The sequence below is a fragment of the Gouania willdenowi genome, chromosome 7 (assembly GCF_900634775.1).
Source record: "Gouania willdenowi chromosome 7, fGouWil2.1, whole genome shotgun sequence".
NCBI classification, from domain to species: domain Eukaryota; kingdom Metazoa; phylum Chordata; class Actinopteri; order Blenniiformes; family Gobiesocidae; genus Gouania; species Gouania willdenowi.
The window spans coordinates 22,396,502-22,419,941 of NC_041050.1; the positions used below are offsets into that span (position 1 = coordinate 22,396,502).

The following is a 23,440-nucleotide window of genomic DNA, read 5'->3' on the forward strand; positions in this document are numbered from 1 at the left end:
GACAGAAATTTGTTACTTTGTAACTTTACTTTGTTTCTTTTAAGATGACAAAAAAACACAAATCTTCAGCTAATTCAATACAAGGTCCTCCACAGATCCCACATTACCCAACAGAAAATGCATAAAATGGGCTTCTCCCCAACAGACATCTGCTCTCAGTGCACCCAGGGAACAGCTGATTCATATTTACATGCTGTATGGCTTTGCTCTTCAGTTCAACAGTTTTGGTTTCTAATTATAATCCTCTATCTCCAAATTTACGTCTGATAGGAGACCTGACTATGTTTGATCTTCCAGGAAACCAATCGCAATCCATCCTTGCGGCACTCGCCATAGCAAAAAAAAAAAAAAAAAACAATATTAGTGAATTAGAAATTTATTTCCATGGAAAAGATGTCTGCTCTCAGAAAAAATAAAACAACCTGCTTTGAGGAGCGTTGGACTCCTTTTCTAATTGCATTAAATCTTGATTTTAGCCTGATGATCTAGCCTGCAAGCACCACTCTTTACTAACACACTGATCTAACTGTAGACTTGGACCTCCATGGGCTTGACCTGGGTGGCTTGCCGGGGTGTTTTGGGTGCTTCTGCACGGCCGTGCATCCCTTTCGGGTGTTCTCGTGGTCCCTGGGCTGTTTGATGTTGCTTTCCTGCCCCGTCCATACACATCTGGGGGGCCCTTGGGGCTGGGGGCCTGCGTGTTTTCTCGGCCACTGTCTGTCCCGTCTTGTCCTGCTCCCTCCTCCGCCTTTGCTCTGCGCCTGCTCTCCTGTTGTGTTCGACGCTGGGGGGCTCCTGTCGGCACGGGATGTTGGTGGGGGGGCTGTGGCCTTCGCTTGGGGGGGTGAGTGTTGCTGCGTCGGGTGGGGGGGCCTGGGGTGGTGGGGTCCGGGATGGGGGTGGCTACTGCTCAGGGTCCAGGGTTGTTGGGTGGTGGGGTGTTGCTGTGGGTTGCTTTAGCTTGGTTCCCTGGGGCTCGCCTTTGCTGAAGATGCCTCTAGCGTGGTGGGCCCCCGCATGGGTAGGCATGTGTGGCGTCCGGGAGGTAGGGAAGGGTGAGCAATGGGGCCTCGCTGGGGCCTCCCCTGGGGTCGTGTTGGGTGGGGGTGCGGCCTGTGGCTCCTGACCTGGCAGATCTGAGTCGGGGGTGGTTGGTCTGCTGGCTAGGGACGCCGGGCCCCATGGGTGCCATCTCGGGATGCGCTCCCCCACCGTCTGCCCAGGGAATGGTCGCAGTTTGGTGTGGTGCCGCGCTGTCCTCCGGGCTGTGCTGGCGTTGAGGGGGTGTCTCGTGTTGGCGCATGGGTGATCAGGGGTGGCCTTTGTGGGGGGGGATCTGGTACGCTCTGGAGTGCTCGACCTGCAGCGTCCCCTTAGTGCCCTCGGCAGCTATGGGCATGGTCGTCGTCCCAAGGGGGGGCTGCTTCTGTTCTGGGTCCGCCAGCTGTCTGTTCGGCGCGGCTCTGGCCGTCTGCTGGGGTCTCGGGTGGAGGGCTCTCTGGGATGCAGGCGGGGGGCCTTGGGATGCGCTGGGTGCTTGGCAAATAAGGGGGGCAGGGCCTCTGCGAAAGGTCAATTGATGGTGTCACAATGCCGTCAATTTACACTGGTGTCTTAATTCATTACAATGGTCCATCATGGTCTTTTATCATTTTGATCCTTTATTTCAGCATGTCAGGAACTTTGACAGTCAGTACTTTTATTTATATACACATACAAAAAGAGTATTCATTTACCATGTGATTACATTTTTGTGACTGCAGGTGAAATCTGAAGCACTGATACCATTATTTTTTAATGTAGTGTGTATTCACAGATCAGCCCTCCATGCCCCCTCCTCAACAGAACTCCCCAGATAATTACTTAAAAATTAAAATCCCTGTTTGCTAACATGGTCATGTGAGGTGAGAAGTAATAGAACAAACAATAAACAAAGATGATGAAGAGGGCAAAAAAATCAATCAGAAAAAGCACACTGAGGATGGTCCTTTTAAGATTTCTTTGTTTTGACAATGTTAAATTTCAGCACACAAACATCTTTAAAAACAATCAGAATAAATCTAAACTTTATATATAACTTCCGGATGAATGTCTAACCATTGAGTGTTTAAATATTCAAAAAAATTGAAATCAGTGTGGCTACATAATACTCGGTTATTGGAATAAATCAAAACCATTGTTAGATTCTCCAATGTGGATAGTGAGAGTGTGTGTCAAGTTGAAACTGCAGTTTCGCATAGTTTAGTGTGACCAAGGATTATTGAGTCATCTTTGAAGTTTTTTTTTTTTTCTTAAACAAATGTATTTCAATTATTGATCTGAAGGATTTTACACATTTGGAGAATCAACAGAAACCACAACTGATCAGATTAAATATAAACACCCCCAATTCTCTACAGAAAATCTGTTGCCAAAGTTCTTTTACATCAGTCAAACATATGTATTTCAACTCTGGTTTTCTCCTCTCATAAATATCCAGTCACACAGAGGAACAATCACAACCGCACACAAATTCTACTGGCTCCATTCACAAACCCTAAACTGTTTAGAGGACAAATATAGGTTTGGAAGACAAAAGCTCATTGTTCACCCCTATCTTTACAGCTTATCAGTAACAGATGAAGGATAGATGATCCAAAGTTTTGGAGCTTTCTTTATAGACGAGAGTGAAAATCAAAGAGAAGCTTTAAAAATTCGGCCAGCGTGAAACTGCTCACAAATCATTAACTGTGCATGTTCAGAAAGATAATTTAGGACGGAGTTGGACGGAGATAATGGATCAAAGGTTGGTAATCATTTCACAGAAAGAAAAGGACCTTTAACAAACACTCGTACACATTGTTTAACTTGAGGTAACTCCCTTTGTTCACACTTTAAATTATCTTTCCATCCAGACAAGCCATCAAGATATTGCATTACAGTTTAAAAAGAAAGAAAAAGAACTGCTCAATATAAGATGCCTCAGTTTCTGACATTCTTATTCTCCAAAATGCCATCCATCCATCCATCCATCTGTCCGTCACTGTGCTCTGTCCGTCTGTGCATCTACATGGCCAGCTTTCCAATGAGGACACCAATCACAAAGAGGAGCACACAGAGTGCCAGGACGCGAGTGCTCAGCCCTTCGTCCCTGGTGGCTGTGATGGTAGTGGAGTGAGCAGCGCTCCCTGATATCACCTTCCTCCTCCGCAGACCGTCGTCCTCCTGTCAACAGAGGAGTCATTAGGTAATGGGTGAAACCACTCAACAAATGCCCAACACTGCTAAACAGTGAGTTTTGAATACTGGTCAAAAAGTGAAACTGCAGCTGAAGGAAATACAAAGAACTAAAACTCAAGTTCTATCAGGTATCTTTCAAGGAGTTGTCAATGCCAATCCAACTGTAATTTTTTCTAGCATCTTACACGAATCTGTTTGTTTTCTTCTCGTAGCCTCTGCACCTCCATCTGCAGCCTCTTACACTCCTCCATGATCTTCTTCACTTCTCCGTCATCCAGTGAGGAGCTGGTTGACTTGGGCAGCGCAGAGTGCTCAGTCTTAACAAAGGAAGACACAGTTTTGGTGCTTTCACTCTCATGCTGAGGAGTGACGTGTGACGACCAGTGAGATGAGTGCAGAGGGAGGATGAATTGAGGAAGGAGGTGAAGAGACAAGCAGGGGAGATGAAAAAAACAATATAAAAAATACAAATCTATGAAATAATTTAAGTAACTCATGTAAAAGAGTTGATATATATATATATATATATAAACAAAAACATACAAATGCATACACACTTCACCATTTTCAAAAGCACAGATCAATGACACATTTTTACAAAATTTAAACAATGTGATGATTCTGGAGGTGAAGCGCTAGTGATCTTGTGAGGAATTATGAGCCTTCTGTGTTCGATTCTTGTTACTCACAGTTTTGTCATTTTCTAGTGGCATCTCAAAAGTACATCTCAACTTTGAGTCCATCAGCTCTTCGGGCTTTGCCTCCTTCCACTGTGGACATGAACATAACAAACAAGTTTTTACTATAAAAAAAAAAGCGAGTAAATAATTTGGAAATTGGCTTTACTGTAAAATGCACAGATTTTGGAAAAAAAAATAGGCAGTTAAAAAACAGATGATAAAAAACATTCCATGCTTAAATACTTACAACTCCTTCCATGTCAGCCATGTCGTATGGAGCCAGCAGTGACTGTACCATGAATTTGTGTTTGCTCTTTTCGTTTGGGTCGTAGTCAAAAGGCTGAAGCATGACTGAGAGGAACGACATAATGAAAAGTTAGAACCTTACGGAAAGACTTGCTTTCTGCTTCACACTGCCTTAAATGTGCACAATCAGCACTGTGGATTAGATTCACCAGTGCCAGACACCGAGTTATATACTCACTTTAATATAATTACATTATGATCAGTTTGACATCATAAACGACAATACTACAATAGCAAACATTATGTTTGAGTAATGACAACCATTTAAATAGAAGATGAGGATACATACAAACAGGAACAATAGATACAATGGCCCTCATTTATCAACACTGCATTAAAACAGGTGGAAATTTGAGTACACATTTGGTTGGACAGCAGGGCGAATGTGTGATTTATGAAACATTTGTATCCGTTCAATTCGAGCAAATTAATTGGTGTTGACAAATATGGCATTTGAATTTAATCGTGATTAACATGCTACGCTGTCTGCCCCTGAGAGATCCTGGAGAGACGGATGGAAATATTTATATCGGTATAAGTTGTCCGGATGTTTGAGGCAATAAATAACACACTGAAAGAAATTAAAGAAGCCTAAAATTTACTCAATGTTGTCTGTGCTTAGAATGCCATTAACCAATTTTACCTGCACATCATCAAATTACTGAGTAGATACGCAGCACATTTGCAAAAGTTTAGGGTAAACTTTACATTTTAAAAGATGTTTGAGGTACTGCTTCCTCCGTACAGTCCCCAGTGAATGCTGTGCTGAACAAGGTTCCTGCGCTTTGGCTCCACAGGCTGCGCTGGTAAATCAAAAGGCACTCCATTTAGAAATCAGAATCAGAAATGTTTTTAATGGCCATGTACAGTACAAGGAATTTGTCTTGGTAGTTGGTGCACAAAACAAACAAAAAAAAAAAAAAAAAAAAAAAAAAAAAAAAAGAACAACCCAGTAACAATAATAATAATAATAATGATAAATATAAAGGATGAGGGATCAATCATATCAATGCGATATGGAAAAACTCATCAGGCTAAAAATAATGTCACACTTTTTCTGGAGTGCATAGCATTGTTGCCCGGGCCCAAGATAGAACAGAAGCAGCGCTGGACTCCCACGTGTGTGCGCGCACTGGTTGACTCCATACGCTCCTGCTCGGACAGTAGCAAGAAACCAGTGGGGTTAAAAGGTATTTAGTGGAAGGATAACCAAAAAAGGTGGCATCAGTAATAACATGGGCTTTTTTTTTTTAATTCATTGTATTTTGTTTAATTCATTTTAATAATATGTTTTGATCTGTTAGAAATATGTGTCTGCTTATGTTTAACTAAGAGCTAAGGTTTGTGTAATAATTATTATCACACTCAAGTTTTTTTTGTGCTGCACCAAAAATCCACACACTCAGATTTGCGTACACAAGCTCAGACCTGAAAGGAGATCTGATTGTAGCGTGCGCTCACATCAAAATTGATAAATACCGAAGCTTGCATGAATTTGGTCGTACACCCATTGTACGCTCAAATCTGAGCATACGAACAGTTGACAAATTAGGGTCAATGACCCCAAGACTAAATGCATAAGTAAGGAAGTCCTTAAACCCCGATCATGCATTGAGTTGCAATTTCTCCATCAGCAAAATGTATTTTTGCAATATTCAAAATAACCTTTCACCCATAATCCGTGTATCATTATCTGATATTTGTTTCCAAAACCAAAAAACTGAGCCTGAGCAAGGCTTCAAAGCCTTGTTTTTCAAATTCAAGCTCTTTTGCTTCGGTACAGAAAACAAAAAACGGGAAACGAACACCTTTATTGATTTTCTCCATTACCAATTTGATGTGATGTACATCACTCGCTGAAAAAAACAACTCCCACTTCAATTCACCAAAAAGCATCTACATACTTTCCAGGGAAAGTTGATGAAGTGTTTTTTTTTTTTTTTTAAGAATTGGAAGTGGATCGACACTTTGTCAAAACCAAAAACCATAAGCGGATTGCTAAGTTTAAAAATAAATAATTAAATAAATGATGGAGCAACAAAAGATACTATGCAGGACCAGATAATTTAGTTTTCAAATACAAATCTCTCTGTTCCTTTATAATACAAAGAGATCTGTTGCCAAGGCAAAGTTTACCAGTCATATTTAGAACATACATTACTGGGGAGAAAATGGACAGATAATGAATAAAATAAAAACCATGCACATACTAACTGCCACCAATTTGCAAATTGCAGGCTGAACACATTAATCTTTTTTTTTGTGCATTTCATTTTGTTGTTGGCTGTCCATGTCTGCCTTTCTCTATAGACCCTTGTGACCATCTTGGAAGATGACGGCCCTTTACGGACCTGCGTGGGTGTGTTTACTTGAATAATAGTGTTATTTTTTATTGAAAGCAGCACGTGCTAAACGATTGTCGAAGGTCGTCTCCATTTGGCCTCAATATGTCGGAGGCCACAGATTATGCTGACACTCTACCAGAAGCTGAGAGAAGTCGGTCCACGGAGAAACCGGGTCTGATCAGCGGGAATGACCCCTACAACGTTCCTGTTGACAAATGGAATGAAGATGTCTCCTATTTCCCGGGAGTGACTTATCCTGACATTGTGAACTACCTCATCTTTACCTCGAGCTCATACACAATGGACCACATAAAAAGTTTCAAGGGACTGGAAGCTTACAACCACTTTGTTTGTGGCTGGATTTGAGAAGTAACTGCTTTTATTCATAATGGACTCCATGTGGTTAAATCCATGGTAAGGACAATTTTTCATAATTAATCTGTAATATGAGGAAGCAATGCCAGTTTTTCAGAATCTGAGCTATTTTATTGATGACAAATTTGTGTGAAAAATAGATCTACACACTTGGATCAATGCAAATAAAATAATATAGTTAATTTAGTTTAATTTCCTGAAGAAAGACGTGTCTACTCCAGTCCCAGCCATGACAGAATACCCAAACACCATCGCTGTGGGCTCTCTGTTCTTCCATCATGGCGGAGGACCGTATATCACGTGACCTGTGAGGTCATGTGGCATGGGTCTATAGTTTAGCCCTGCAACATCAAGGTGTACTCCTTCTTGTGCTCGATACAAGTTAGGATTAACACTAGCAGAACCTGTAAGACTGTAGAGTAAAGCCAGCTGGTATTTAAAACGCCTCATATGTAAAAGGCTGTGTTCAAATTTTCTTTTCTGGTGTTCACGTACTTTCTTCAGTTAGCTTTAAAGTCATGTTTAGAATAAGGTGTCCTTGCATCAATTGCAGTTACTTTAAACTTGGCGATTATATCAATGATTATTTGATCTTATGAGATTTTATTTATTCATCACTTGAAAAAATAATATATTTGAGATCAGTGTCGGAAATTAGCAAGGGCCACAGGCTATTTGGCCCTCAGATAAACCAAAAATGCCCCAAAAAACCTTAATCCAACCTTATTGTTATTTGCGGCAAAAGGTTGTGGAATGCTGTGTACACACGCACGTCATAGCTTACCTACCGATACATCATGGACCACTACTTGGTTAAGAAGACACCCACCCAACAAAGTTAACCAGTCCAAGTTCCTCTGCCAAATCCACCTAAATTTCCCACAATAACGTCGAACTGTTCAATGCACAAATTTAGACATTAAATAAATGCTTAATCAAACAAAATGTGCAACACATTTTATAAATAATCAGTGCACACCTGAGATAGAACATACATCTCTGACATGAAACAAACAGCAGGGTATGTATTAAGAAAATATTATGGGGGCAATTTTGGCACTTATTTCCTCATTTATAATTAATTTCTTTTCTAAAAAAGAAAAAAAACACATGAAAAGGAAAAATAACTCCTACAGTGTTTTTACTGTTTAAAAAACACTGCTGCTGAATCTTGCTTGTTTTATATCTGATCATGAGTTACATAAAGTTATGGTTGATAAATATCTCTCTATCCTATAATTAAACAAGATCAGGATTGAAGATGTAATCATTAATTACTGAGAGCAGTACTAACAGGATATTTTGGTGAAATAATCACAATAGTTACATTACTGTGTGGGGCCAGCTTTGTTTGTGAACACATGAAATAATACAATTAAATTAAAGGAGACATATCATGCATTTAAGTCCTTCCTTTTTTACATATAAATCATACAGTGGTGGTCTATATAAAGCGTAACTGCAATGCTTGGGTCTGAATTCCTCATTATTATAGCTCCACAGGCTTTTCTACCCTTTTTCTGATGTGCTTCTGAGAGCAACTTGTTTTGGTGCGGTCTCTTTAAATCAAAATGAGACACTTCATACCCCGCCCCCTCACCAGGTTACAGAGGTGACGCTCGGTTCAACTCCACCCTGTTTGGCCATTTTTGTAGTTTGATAGAAGAGATACGATTGTCTCGCGGTGCAGAAACTTTTTATTCACACGTTATTTACAAAATGTCAACAACAGAAGACTTGTCCATCCAGCCTTACATGTTCGAGCCAGAGTCTGACCCAGCGGATCGAGATGAAAATGAAGATGATGAACCTGCAGAACCCTAACAAGTGAGCTAACACAAGCACCGAGCTAACGCTAGCGCCAAGCTAACGTCACCAAATGCATTTTAATAGTCTTTTCGGAGACAAAAATGGCAAAATGAAATGACTAATGAAAACTTTAGACTTAAATTAAATCACGTAGGCCATATCATCAAGGATCTAAAACGAGCACACAGCGCTAACATATGAAGACGGTGCAACTGCTAATGCTAACAAAACAATGACAGGGACGTCTTATCATCACACTTTTTAGCGTTATTTACAGCTTATCGAAGTGCTCTGTTCGTCGTCTCCAAATATAGAAGGAATTGAACCCTCAATCAGACAAAGTCTTTCAGCAAATCCTTCTTTATACTGGCGAAGGTTGCTGAAGCAGTCATCCTTGAAGTGCTTCGCGCACACAAAAATGACCTTACCCACAGATGTGGGTACATTTCCGTGAAAAATAAAACTCAACCAGGCACTTTGAAAAGGTTCTGATGCTGGGAGACGGTGTAATGAAGCGTGTGGGTTACTACATCCAACAACCGAACATTTTGATTTATCCTCTCGTAACTTCAGTATCCTTGAGCTTGGACTACAAAATAAAAGCAAGAAATAAAAATGGTGGATAGCTCGACGTGTTGGGCCTGGAGTCGATGCCCTAATTTGGCAGTTCCGCTGCAAATACTGTGACGTTATTGTTCAAAAAACGTAATAGAGAATAGAAAAATTGAAACAGATTGAAAAATATGACCAAAACAGAATATAAAGATATCAATGGAGCAATTTGAACTTTTCTGTACTTCTAAACACTCTAAATATACAATAAAATGCATTTAAGGGCTAAAAAAGTGGATGTCCCGTTTTAAATAAATGTAATTATTCCACATGATGTGTGACATGTCAGCTTTTATCCTTCCATACATGTGTTAAATCTGACCATAAGCAAATCCTTGGCTTTTTGTGGTTTGATGACAGTAAGCCGTACTTTTGACTTGGTCTCTTAATTTTACTCGGTCCGGTCATTAGCGTTAGCTCTTGCCCAGCCTAAAGCCCGATACATGGTCCCACTTCAAATCAAAGTCGCAGCCACAAGTAGCGCTCTACGTCAACGTAGACCCCCACACCGTAACCTGTCGCGCGCCTCCCAAAAATCCTGACTGCGTGTCGAGGTGACGCGTAATGTAAGCGCCATCATTAGTCCACTCCAAACCTCAGCTCTGGTCTCTGTTTTTTCCAGTCAACACCGCATTATTTCAACTTTTAGGGACACAATATGTGTATTGTTTCTACAGTGGATTGAGTCGAAGAGAGAACCGAAATGAAGAAAAAGTGCCAGAGTTTTATCATTTCCTTTCATGGATGCAGCACGTGAAGCACCACCAACAGACCCAATCACAGACAAAAGGTGCGTGTTAACTGTTATCATCACTACTCGTCTCTGTACCTACAGTGTGTGTGTGTGTGTGTGTTTCATTAACAGTAAACAATGACTGACATGCTATGGAGGCTGTCAGAGGAGCAGACATGACGTTATGTTTAAAACGACTTTTACACCAGGCTACCTCGCTGCTCCCTCTCCGCTCTATGGCGAGGTCAGGGCTCCCTCGTCCCCAGCGTGAATGTTAATCGGAGCAGTCAACAATGCGCTCCGTACACTCATACTTTGTTTACATGTTGCATATGTTTAAATCAAAAAATAAAGTGCACATTTTCAAACTGTTTTCATGTTTGTGTCCAACAATACACATGTCTGTGGGTTAACTTAGCATGTAATCGCGTAATTGATAATTAATTACAATTATGACATAATTTTATTGAAATTGTACTTGAAAAAATTTGTTGCTGTTGTAATTGTAATTGAGTTTAGATAATTGACTTTGTAATTGGCATGAAATAAAACTTGGCTTACACATATCAGATAGCACTCACTGCTTTAGGCCAACAAGTTCTCTTTAACAAGGAATGTAACACTTACTCAAGCCTCACAATGGGCCCCCTATGGTTTCACACATGCACGACCTGGCCCGGCCTGGGCTGCAATTGTTCAACTGGCATCCTTGTCTGATCTTTTATCATGGATTGGCTGTTATGAGCTATGTTATGAAGATCATTTTTTATTAAAACAAATAAATAAATCAAGGGGTATACCCTTGACTTAAGTCTAACAAGATGAGAAACAAATTAGATGACGGATAACTGTTAGTGTATTTTACAGCTGATTTAAGAAAATGGTTAAGACATTTAATAATTAAGAGCATAATTGCAATTGACTTCCAGGGGGAAAAATAATTGTAATTCAATTTTAATTAAAAAAAAATGCTGATCAGTGCAATCATAATTGAATTGTAATTGAACATGGATAATTGAAGAAGTAATTGTAACTGAAAAATGTAACTGACCACAACCCCGATCCTTATAACCTATCATAGTACATTGCATTTTTTTTATTTAAAAGGTATTGAAACCAATACCGTTGCTGGTTGATCAATGACAATCTTGGTACGACCACGACAGTATCGATCAATTAGTCGACTTAACGACCAAGGTTGGCAGCCCTAATAATCATATTTCACCATCAAGTGTTAACAATAATGTTTATTTCATCAACGCAAAACAAAACTCAATTGATTATTCGTCATATCTTACTAGAATAAATTCTGTTCACATTTGCCTTCCACTGTCTACTTGAGAAAATATTGAATCCACTGTGGTACAAAGAAAAAAAAAAAAACAAATGAAAAAAGTGTGACACTAACCAGAGACATTAATGGAGGATCCAGAATCGATGACGCCGCTGTTGGGGCGCACGCAGTATCGACGAGGAGCAGTAGTTTTTACTTTGAAACACACACTTCTATCCGTGGGGTTGGTGAGCTTTAGCGTGGCAGTGACGACATCAGTAAATGGGCCTGAGGTGGAAACAGAGGAAAGGACAAAAACATGAAAGTGGCTCTGTTTGTTGACCGATATGCATTTCCTTGATAAAATGTGTGCACAAATAACATCCAAGTCCTAAAGAAGGAAAAACAGCCAAGAAAATAATTTATGTGATAAAGTGTACAAACATAAGGAAACCGTTATGTATGCATTGGTGAAGCAGCTGCTACTCTACATTTTGAGACTAATCAATTGTAATCTGATACTGCAGAATACATTAAGGTAATTATTGTGCCATGTTGTATTGTTTTATATTGACTGTAAACCAGTCATAAATCCTCTCCCAGGTTAGGCCATTAGTAAAGAAGCCAAACAAAAGAGGGTGTTGATGAAATGCACACCAGGAGACAAAAGCTTGTACTGTCAAAGATGCCTCGGTACTGTGCGGTAGTTCATTGTAAGAAGACATCTGCAAAAGGTTTTCCTTAATTATGCAGAGCAATGGCTCTGAGCCAATAAGATTCTGTTGTGAATTCAGGACAGGCTTAAGGCAACAGGTTTCAGGCATGAAACACCAGTCTGTTTTCTGGCTTGAGTGTTCGCTGGACACAGACAGGGATTTTGTGAAGCAACAATTGCTTTAGCGTTCATGCATTTACAGGGCTCTACACTAACTTTTCCAGTGGTGGCACTGATGCGACCAACCTTTTCAGTTGGTCGCATCAGCACAGAATTTGGTCGCAACCTTTTTTTGAAATAGCCATGCATGCTGATGAATTGTTGACCTAACTGGCATACCGTAGTTTTGTATGAAGTTAAGATGTACAATGACTTGAAATGTATTTGCAAAATGTTTTCAGGTTTTAATGACAATATTAAGTTGTTCCGCAACAAGCAGTGGCTGAAATAACAGGTAATTTATTATATATAATTTGAAAAGAAGACGCAACAGGTTACATGTATTCTGTTTTTTTAAATTTATTTTGCAGAAATGATGTACTTGAATTACCTTAACCGTAGCATAACTTAGCATATGCATTGAAATTCAGAGGGTCCAGCTAGTGGGGTCTCCAAACCCTCTTCCCCTGTCAGAAGTCTGCAACCTTTACTCTACAAGGAACCATTTAACCTGATCTCACCTGGATTAAAGTCCTCCTGGAGCCAAAAAAAATACCTTCTCAATGAAGACAATACAGTATTAAATTACATACAGTTAAAATTATATAGAATAATGTTTGATTTAATTTGATTTGATTTATATTGATCATGTAAACGGAAACTTAAAAACAGTTTAAAATAAAATAAATTGACATCAAGAAATAAAACTGTATCCCGAATCTTCAAATTCTTATGCATCTCAGTTTAGATGAACTCAATGTTATATAAATAACAGTTTGTTTAGTTAATGTATTTGAAAGACAAAAAGTAACTTGAATTTGATAACACATGATCATGTGATCAACACATGCTAATTGCTCATTTCTTGCCACCCATAAAGCATGCATATTGAACCGGCACATTGGTGGTTAAATGAATCTGTTCCCACACAATTATAATCTCTATTTTCTAAATAGTGTTTTTGTTAGTTTAATTTATCTTACCAAGGATTTAAAACTTAAGGTTAGCCACAGGTGCGGGAAAGTTGATGGTCTGTAGATGTGGCAGGAGGTGAAGTAGGAAGGTGCTGAGTCATTGCACAATGTGATTTATTTTAGGTTAATAAATTATTATGTCTTAATTTTATGAGTCATTAATCATTAATAGCTTCTGTAAAAGAACTATTTTAATAGTTTAAAAAAAAAAAAAAAAAGGATATGATTGTCTAAACTGTAAACAGGGTGTGATCCCCTCATTTCAAAGTAGGATATTATTAACATGAGCGTGTTACCTCAAAAACAAATGAAAATCACTCGACTGATCTGCTGCCTTGTTATGTAGTAAGTAAATGGTAAATGGACTTGATTTTATATAGCGCTTTATCACCACACTGAAGCAGTCTCAAAGCGCTTTACATATCAGCTCATTCACCCAATCACTCTCACATTCATACACCAGTGAGACAGCACTGCCACGCAAGGCACTAGTCGACCACTGGGAGCAACTTAGGGTTCAGTGTCTTGCCCAAAAACACTTCGACACATAGTCAGGTTCTGGGATCGAACTCCCAACCTCTCGATCAGAAGACGACCCACTACCACCTGAGCCACGGTCGCGGTAAGTGTTGCTAATGCTAAACAAAGTAAATAGACTGTGACTAAAATAACTTGTCAGCCTTTTTGTTTGATGTTAATTGTAATTGGAGCCAGTTTTATTAATTGCTTACATACATTTTTAAAAATTATGTGAAATTACCTTGTCTTAAATGCTCTTTTATTCCTTTTTTCCATTTATGGCGATGATTTTAAGTAGGTGAATTAGTTTGTTTTATTAGTAAATAACTTTAAAATAGTCTAAATGATTTTGATGAAAAAAAATCAAGATCGTGATTTTACAAAGAAAAAATCGTGATACAGGGCTCAAGACTGCGACCACAATGGTTGCATATGCGAGTATATCATCAGTGTGTGCGAGTGAAAACTTTATCTGGTCGCATCCGTGCGAATGTGTATGGACGACCTTACTTTGGACGGAGCAGCTGAGCGCCTCGTCATGTCCCACAGAGTGCACTTCTCTCTTGCGCCGCGCTGCGGGCGATGAGACAGTGCACGCTCACGCAACTTGGCTGTGGGGAATGCAACGGTGAATACGCAGAGGATTAACACCAATGCGCTCCTTTGGAGTGCGCGCAGTCCGCGAACGAAGCCAGGCATGACGAGCCCTTCACTGAGTGCGCTCTCACATTGAGGGCAGCAGTGAAAAGGAAGAACGTGCCGAGCGTAGTGATAGAGCGTACACGCTCATCAGAATCAGCATGGAGGGACCAGAACTGATGGACTATGATGCCAGGCCAGATGTTCAGCTGTGGTTCTCCCAGGGCTTAGGGTTGGGCACCGAGAACCGGTTCCAAATAGGAAGTTGTTCCAGAGCCGTTACGAAGAAGTTTGCAATTTGATTCTTTTTTTTGATTCCTAAATGCCCACACTAGCTTGTTTCCATGGTTTGTTTGTTTACGCGAGGTTTGTATAAGATGCGTTCAGAACACGACTGTGTGTGTGTGTGCGAGCGCTACGGTTTCAGTTTAGACCGCGGAGCGAAAGGGAGATATGAACTAATCTAATGAACTAAAAAGCCCAGTAAAACTCTGGAAAACAATCACCAGGAATAAACAGTTGCTCAATGGTAAAGATAGTAGCTCTAACAACTGGTAAAATGATAAACTGGTGATATTACAGCCTGTGAATGCAGTAAGGGGAGGCATTTATTCCACCTCCGGGTCCTAGTGCCTGCCAATTGATGAAGCCTGTTCCATTTACCAAGGTCCGTGTGTGTTTAATAAGTCTGTGCGTGTCCGTGTGAAAGTCTGCATGTTTATGCCTCCGTCCATCCACTCTATTCATTATATCCATGTCTTTTAAGGCTTTTATTACATAGTGTCGCCGTCACCAGCGCGTCATCGCCGCACGTCGCAAAATGACCCAAATAACAGTAAAGAGGTCTTATATTAGTCTTTTTTCTTTTTAAAGTGGTATTTTTTTGTGGCTTTAGACTCCAATTACATATTTGTATATAATATCTTCCCTACAATATAAACAGGTTCACAATATAACTATTTTTTATAGTTTCTGTTTCCACTGTATCCAGAATAATAATAATCTTTCTCAACAATAACTGTTTTTTTCCACTTTAATTTTTTTAATCCGTTTTTTAGAAATATTTATAATTTTTTTTAAAAAATATTAGTTTTTAACTCCTGTGAGGAAACAAAATAAATAATAATAAATAAAAAAAAAACTCAATTAAACAAAAACGTATGCCAAAAATAAAGTACACACAATTAAAAGGTAGATACAAGTTGTAATGACACAGATTATTCTGACTTCTTTTTAATTATTTTTATGTCATATAAAAATGTATGAGAACAGCATTAATGTCACCTGATTTCCTCTCAGGGATCAATGGTTTACTGAATCTGATCAGGTTTTTTGATTAAGTTCTGATCAACTTAGTCTAAATTAACCTAATTTAAATGATCCTATCTTCTGTGTAATGTGGAATTTGATGCACTTTGTTACTTTTGTCCCCCATAGTCACGACGAAAGTAACACCATGCAATACACTGAAGTTAAAAAACAAAGGAAAACTAAACATCTTTTTTAGGAAAACAAGAAAACAAAACAATGTTCTGGCTAATAAGCCATGCACTCTCTAAATAGAAAAAAATATTACATTTTTCATTGCTTAATTAAAAAAAAAAAAAAATTTAAAAAAAATCAATTAAGTATAAACTTTGTTTTCATTGTGTTTCATTAGTTATTTTTTTATTAGTTCATTATTTCAACATGCATTTTACTGTAGCTCTGATGAGATGTGACAATGTAACATTCTAATAACGTTGCGCCAACAGACTTTTATTTTGTAAACCGGAAGTTCCCACTGAAACGGTTGCACTTGAGGTAGCTTGCTGACTGTGAACGTGTAGCTAAGAGACACAAACAAAAAGCTGGAATAAAAATAACTAAAAGACAACACAGACTGAGTTATTCTTAGTTAGCCAGGCATAACAGTTCAAACACTGAACAGGTGAAGATGATTAAAGCTGATCACGTTCTCACGGAGCAACGCTGTGCTACACGAAACACACGGACGGAGCTTCACAGGCACAGCCAAATTAACGGGCACTCGAGGTTCTGTAGTTAGGAGTCAGTGATGATTTGCGTTGTTTTAGAGGGTGTTTGTGGTGGTTTAAGACGAGTTTAATGCAGCCAGGACAGGAGGAGGGAGGGTGGTGCACCTATTAAGCGGTCCTCGAAAACATTTCCCCATTAAAAACATTCTTTACACCACGGTGACGGCGTTTCATGCCGATTGTCCATTTCCGCGTTTAAACGTTTTTATTGGTCGATTCCGTCAGCAATTCCATTAACGCGAATTTTATAGAGCCCTATGCCCAGCCCTATGGTTTACCACCCTTTATTTCAGATCTTAGTAAATACGTCCCACAGTGTTTTCCTGAGCATTATGCATCTCATAGACTTTCTTATTATGGGAACCATGTCTTTAGCGATATGTTAAGCCACAGCATTCACTCGTTTTTTCGTAGAGCACACTGGCTGTGTGCATGAGACATGGTCACGGGAGAGGGAGAGGAGAAATAGGTGCAAACTTGCAGCCAATGTAAATAAATGTATCGCTATTTTAACACAAAATGAACTATATCAATATAAACTAGGGATTCACCAAATATATTCGGCCGAATATTGCAAAAAAAAAAGCAACATTCGGCCTTCGGTTTTGTGAGTAAAAAACCAGGCCAAATAGTAGCGTGTGACGCAATCAAACAATGTGCAGTGATTTTCAGTCGGAAAAGAAGGCCTGGGCGATTATATGATCGCGATTAATGATTGTGAGAAACTTCAGGTCGATTACAGTGATCAGCTGTGAGCATAATGACTCAATCACACATGGTGGAAATGTGTGTGGTTGCAAGACACATCCAGGAGATGCGCTTCGGACGCAAACCGCCATAAAGAACTATAAAGAAGAAGGCGGTGGCCATGTGCGTGTCAACAGCCAATCAGAGTCCACTTTTTCCTGCTCCACTTCCGCTTGTAAGTTGCCGGAGATGCAAACAGAATGAACAAACGTCGAGATAAATGCAGAGTTGAGAGCAGCGAAACAGATGTCAGCCATGACTTGGAGTAATCCTCCGAAGATGAGGCTATTATTGAGAAGAAAAGTAACTCAACGTCGGTTGTGTGGCGGTGGTTTGGGTATCTCCAAAGTGACGTAGAACAAATTAAGCCAATGTGCAAGGTATGTCGGCGGTCAGTGCCCTCAAAAACCAGCAACACAACAAATGTGTTTAATCATTTGAAGAAGTACCACCCAAGTGATTATAGTCTGCACAGCCTGCCACTGCTGCTAGGACACGTAGCATTAGCAGTTCAGCCACTACTAGTGATGCAGCCACCAAACCAAAGCAGCAATCAATAGTGTCATCTTTTGCGGCCATTGCGCCATATGAGCAACATTCCAAGAGGAGAAAAACGATTACTCACGCAATTGCTTTTTGTCTAGCAAAAGACAAAATCCCATATATATATATATATATATATATATATATACTTATATTGTTATGTATTTATTTTTATTTTATTTGCTTTGTCTGTTAATATAATGTTTGGTTTACTGTTTCAAATACTGACCATGAGAAATTATTTTTTTTAAAGGCATTTGACTGGAGTATTCAATGCTGATAATTTTTATTGGGGTAGATTATCTAACCATTACTTTTTTTCATTATACCCAAGGGGGCAATTTGTTTATTTTGGATCTTGCATACCTGCAAAAACAGTCTGGTTTGTAAACTAGTTCCTGTTATTTTATATTTTTCTATCTTTGTTATACTGTTGAGTAAAATGTTTTAAAAATATTTTTCTACATTCATCTTATTCAATTTGCTTTATTTACTTTGTATGTTAATTGTGAAATAATCTCTAGTGTCTTTAGCTTTCCGCGTATCGCTCTCCGTCGTCCATCACCGCGTAAAAGTTGGAAGCTGTCCAATTCCACAACCAAGTCCGTTGTTAGCGCTGTGAGCCACAAATCCGTAAACATCCCCATTGTCTCCTTCTTACACTACACTGAGTGTCGCCGCATGAACTGGTGTAGCATTAGCATGGAGTGCTATCAGCTGATGTGTTTAAACAATGGGTCCGTGGCTCCAAGCAGTGACTCCCAACACGATCGGCAGCAGAAAAAGCTGTGCAGTTTGGGCGTCCAGTAGTGCAGTAAACATTTACATATATGGCAATAAAGTATAATATAGTCTATATTATAAACCGCAGTGCTGTTTTCGCTGTTAAATAGTTGGAGAGGGAGGAGCTCACATGCCGTCACCTGCCAACGTGGGCAAAATCCAAATCGCCCGATTAGAGCTGAATTTTTACAAAATGTGGAATAACAAGGGAGGGGATGAGACTAAAGGGATGTGTATCACTGTATCAAAACCATTATAAAGTGTTTTTTTCATCATACCTCGCCTTTAATGCACTTTAGCTTTTTTTGGATGCATGTTTTGCTTTATTTGAAGGGCTAATATAAATGAAAAACTTTGTTATGCTTTTGTGAAAAGCAAAGGCTACTGGAATATTCAAAAATTTTCATAATATTCAATAAACATTTACTTTCTTTAAAAAAAAAAAAACATGTCTAAAAATGTCTTCTAGGCTTATTATGCTCTATTTAAAAAAATAGTGAAAAACTTAACCGCATTCAATATTCGGGCAAGCATTTATATTTTATTCGGCTTCGGCCTCAAATTTTCATTTCGGTGCATCCCAAATATAAACTATGTTTTCCTGTGTGATATTGTGCTTATAAATACATTGATATATCGCCCAGCATTACACAGCATCCCACTTCACTTCGTGCTGCAATGCAGGATTTACCAGGCTCATTAAGTCACAAGTTAATGTCACAACTTGAAACATCTTGAGTCTCAATATATAGCACGGGCCTTCTCTGGACTCAAAGGCAACTTGATTTGCAATAGCAAACCAGATAGAATAAAAGGAGCCTAACGGTGACAAATTTATATAATAATTGTTTTTCAAATACAATTTCAAAGTTGAAATTTCAAATAATAAATGTAATTAACAGTGAAAAATTAGTGCAACATTTGGTTTGCAAGCTTGATACTAGAGTACTTATAAATAGAGTAATACATTCACGACTTAATCTTAAGTAAGTAAGTAAGTAAGTATTTATTTATAAAGCGCTTTTCGCAGATAAAATCACAAAGTGCTGTACACAATCAATAAACATACATTTACATCACATGTGTAGCATCATAAAAGGGCAGTAAAAATTAAAAATAAAATCTTGTTAACTAAAAGCTTTTTTGAAAAGCGAAGTCTTCAAATGTTTTTTAAAAGTGTCCACGCAGTTCATCTCCCGGAGAGACTGGGGCAGACCATTCCAGAGTCTGGGGGCTGCAGCCTGGAACGCCAGGTCTCCTCTGGTTTTAAATTTAGTTTTTGGGAACCTTAGTAGACCCTGACCTGAGGATCGAAGGCTGCGTCCTGAAGTGTAGGGACACAACATGTCTGAAATGTATAGAGGAGCCTGGCCATGCAAAGCCCGGAATGTTAGAACCAGTATTTTATATTCAATCCGGAAATTGACAGGGAGCCAGTGCAGGGAGGAAAGTATCGGGGTAATGTGTGATGTTCTGGACGTACCGGTCAAAAGTCTGGCAGCAGCATTTTGAACCATTTGGAGTTTACACAGGGTCGACTTATTAAAACAGGTAAAAACTGAGTTACAGTAGTCAATGCGGGACGAAATAAAAGCATGGATGACCAGTTCCAGATCAGGTTTGGACAGTAGATGCCTCACTTTTGAGATATTTCTCAGATGGTAAAAACAGTTTTTAGTCAGTTGACGACAGTGGCCCTCCAAAGACATCGATTGGTTAAACACAACCCCAAGGTTTCTGATGCTGGATTTCACTGATGAACCCAAATCACCGAGAGAGTTCTTAATAAGTGGGATCTTTTTATCAGGGGCGATGATCAGAGTTTCAGTTTTGTTGGGGTTTATCTGGAGCTAGTTTGATGAAAACCAGTTTTTGATGCATGAGATACAGTCCAAGAACTCAGGTAAAAAGTGAAACTCTGAGTCATTAAAAGAGCAGTATAACTGGATATCATCAGCATAAAAATGATAAGAAACATTTTTAAAACCACGGATCAACCGACCAAGAGGCATCAGGTACAATAAAAACAAAACAGGCCCCAGAACAGAGCCCTGGGGTACTCCACATGACAGGGTGGACACATTGGACATTACATCATTAAAAGCCACATTAAAAGTTCTACCATTTATATACGAGGCAAACCACTGTAGTACAGCACCGGAAAACCCCATTTCTGATTTGAGACGATGGATCAGTGTGTTGTGATCTACGGTGTCGAAAGCAGATGTTAAATCCAATAAAGTTAAAACTGTGTAGCGACCAGAATCAGCAGCCATCATCACGTCACTGGAGACCTTCACAAGGGCAGTTTCAGTGGAGTGGATCGACCTAAAACCAGATTGATATTTATCATAAAGATCATTATCTTCCATGATTGATGTTAGCTGCTTGGCTACCACTTTTTCCATCATTTTTGACATGAAGGGAAGCTTAGATATGGGCCGGTAGTTTATAGGCTGACCTGGATCAAGATTAGGCTTTTTGAGAATGGGATTTACTAGGGCGTGTTTAAAGTAGCTGGGGACTGTGCCGGATTTAAGTGAAAGGTTGATCAGTTTCACCAACCATGGACCGACTTCATCAAAAACTTTTAAAAGCAGTGAGGTTGGAATAATATCCACAGGGCTCGATGTGGGTTTCATTTTTCTCACTAGATCCTGAATATCCTGTAGGCTGACAGGAGAGAAGGAGGACCATGTGCTGACGGGAGCTACAGAAGTGCACAAGCTGACCAAAGGAGTCGTGATACTGGCCCTAATATCTTCTACTTTATTTACAAAGAAGTTTAAAAACATGTTACAATCATCCCTTGTGTGTACAGGGACATGGGACGGTGGGGGTGTAACAAGATGTTCAATAGTGTTGAACAAGACTCTGGGGTTTCTCTTATTTTGTAGAACAAGGTTAGTGAAATAAGTAGAGCGGGCGCGCTTTATTATTTCATTTTGTTTATAATTAGGTTAATTGTACATAACCACATTGACTAACAATGCTTGGCAATGAATCTAATTAACTGTAATTATTATTTACAAGTAAATAGCAAGTGCTTGTTAAATGAAACATTAAATCAAGCCAGTATAATATAGGACAAGGGTGTTGTTCAAACACAGTCCTCGAGTCGAGGGCCACAAAATCACCTAGTTTTTTATGTCTCCCTGCTCCAACAAAGCTAAGAGGCTTGTTACCAGACTTTATGCAGAGCTGCATTATGTCACTTCTTCAGATTCAGGTGTGATGGAGCAGGAAGACCTTTTAAACATGCTAGTGGCCCTCGATACTCCGATTGTAGATATCGAAGTGTAGTGGGTGTGGACAGAAGATTAAAGACAGTTGAGTGTGAGGTTAAGTAAATGAAGGAAAGCTGCGGTGGGCCTGGCGCTATATTAACATGCTATACAGATTAGCTGCAGGCTAACCATTAGCACCTGTCACTGCCAAGCCCGCAATGACGGCCACAGCCGGCGGTTCGTACGCTCTCACTACAAACGGACCGCTCACAATGGCGGGCTCACAGACCCACGCGGTGTTAGTAACGTACCCGGATCTGCTTTCGCCCCCGCCTCACCTCTGAATCTGAGTTCGTGTTGCGGTTCTAGCACCAGGACCTGCTCCGGTCTGGCCATTTCCCTTCTTCCTGTCGTGACGACGAAGAGACTTATCCGCACTTAGTCCGTGGAGGGGAAGCAAGCAGCTGGAGACGGATCCACCCTTCGAGGGTCTGATTTAGGGAGGGCCGCAAAGAGAGGTTTCCACTGACGAGTGACTGACTGACAGCACCCGCCAACAGTTGGAGGCCGACTGGCTGAGCTAACTCCGCTAGCGGCGGGACCAGAAGGAGGGGCTTTGTGACATCATCGGCGTGGACGTCATCGGAAAGACGCCATGTTTCTTAATTTTATCTTTGTTCATTATTTACTTTTTAAAAAATCTCGAGTTTTCAGGTAATGGTATTACAGAACACATTTCTTGTATTTAATATATTAAAAACATTATGTTTTTGCATTGGTTTTGATATTTAAACACGCTTTTGTTGTATGTCAATGAGAATGCACTCAATAAAATAAAAAATGGCTTCAAAACAATAGTATAACCAACTTAGCATCTGCATTGCTTCACCCCATGGAATTCAATTCAGAGGGTCCAGCTCTTATAGTGGGGTCTCCTCCTAACCCTCTTCCCCTGGGACAGGGATCTACAACCTTTACTCTCCCAATTGGCCTCATCTCACATGGATTAAAATCCTCCCGGAGCCAAAAAAAATATCCTTTCAATGAAGACAATAGTGTATTAAATTCTATGCAGTTAAAATTATATAGAATAATGTTTGATTTAATTTGATTTACATTGATCATGTAAATGGCACCATAAAAACACTTTAAAATGAAAATAAAATACGGTACAAAAACGTGTATAAAGATCAAACTAGGTTCTTTTTTAATTATAATTAAAGAACACCATTTTAAAATAATGTGCATGAGAACAAGACATGATGTGGCTAACCTGGATAAATAAAATAAATGTCAAGGATGTCATTGATTATGCATAAATTGTGCATAAACATCAAAGAAAACATTAAAAAAAAATGCCTAATGAAATTATGAGAGGTAATAGTGCTTGTGTCAGTGCAGACATTTTCAAGTAACAGAATCATTCTTCAGGAGCCTCATTTATAAACGCTGTGTATACGTAAAAAAGAAAAGTGTACGCCGCTTATAAGCAACGTTTGGGACTTATTAAAAAAAAAACCTGGCGAGATAATGTCCACTGCTCTACACAGCCCTGGCCCTGCCGTACGCACAAAATCATGAGAAACGGGAAACTACGCCCCCAACAGGAGAATGATGAAATTAATGACAGCTCTTTGAAATAGATACATTTGTGTGAAATAATCAAATATTGCGCATTTCGCAACACATATCATATATGAAGGATATATTTGCCAAAAACGAAAGAGGAAAAAAATATACTGACGC

The 23,440-nt window shown here is 39.4% G+C and overlaps 1 protein-coding gene across 3 annotated transcripts; it reads right to left on the bottom strand.

Moving 5' to 3' along the window:
- Positions 1-1,640: 1,640 nt before the first annotated feature.
- Positions 1,641-22,297, bottom strand: LOC114466768 (vesicle-associated membrane protein-associated protein B/C-like). 3 transcript variants are annotated; one of them, XM_028452488.1, is made up of 6 exons: positions 22,033-22,297; positions 11,488-11,640; positions 4,147-4,250; positions 3,909-3,989; positions 3,405-3,578; positions 1,641-3,204 (listed from the first exon to the last, which is right to left on the bottom strand). In XM_028452488.1, exons 1-6 carry the CDS (start codon positions 22,088-22,090, stop codon positions 3,046-3,048), a joined length of 729 nt encoding a protein of 242 aa, XP_028308289.1. In that variant the 5' UTR covers positions 22,091-22,297; the 3' UTR covers positions 1,641-3,045. The 3 variants fall into 3 exon arrangements, with proteins under 3 accessions (XP_028308289.1, XP_028308290.1, XP_028308288.1); XM_028452489.1 differs by having other exon boundaries at positions 3,405-3,536; positions 22,006-22,297; XM_028452487.1 differs by having other exon boundaries at positions 22,006-22,297.
- Between the last annotated feature and the right edge of the window lie 1,143 nt (positions 22,298-23,440).

Excerpts from the sequence above, each read along its gene's own strand:
- LOC114466768 (XM_028452487.1), bottom strand. The coding sequence starts at position 22,090 with ATGGCCAGACCGGAGCAGGTCCTGGTGCTAGAACCGCAACACGAACTC. Across the intron at positions 3,579-3,908 it reads CACTAGAAAATGACAAAACT|CATGAGAGTGAAAGCACCAA; the intron begins GTGAGTAACAAG and ends GTCACTCCTCAG. Across the intron at positions 3,205-3,404 it reads AAGAAAACAAACAGATTCGT|GAGGACGACGGTCTGCGGAG; the intron begins GTAAGATGCTAG and ends CTCTGTTGACAG.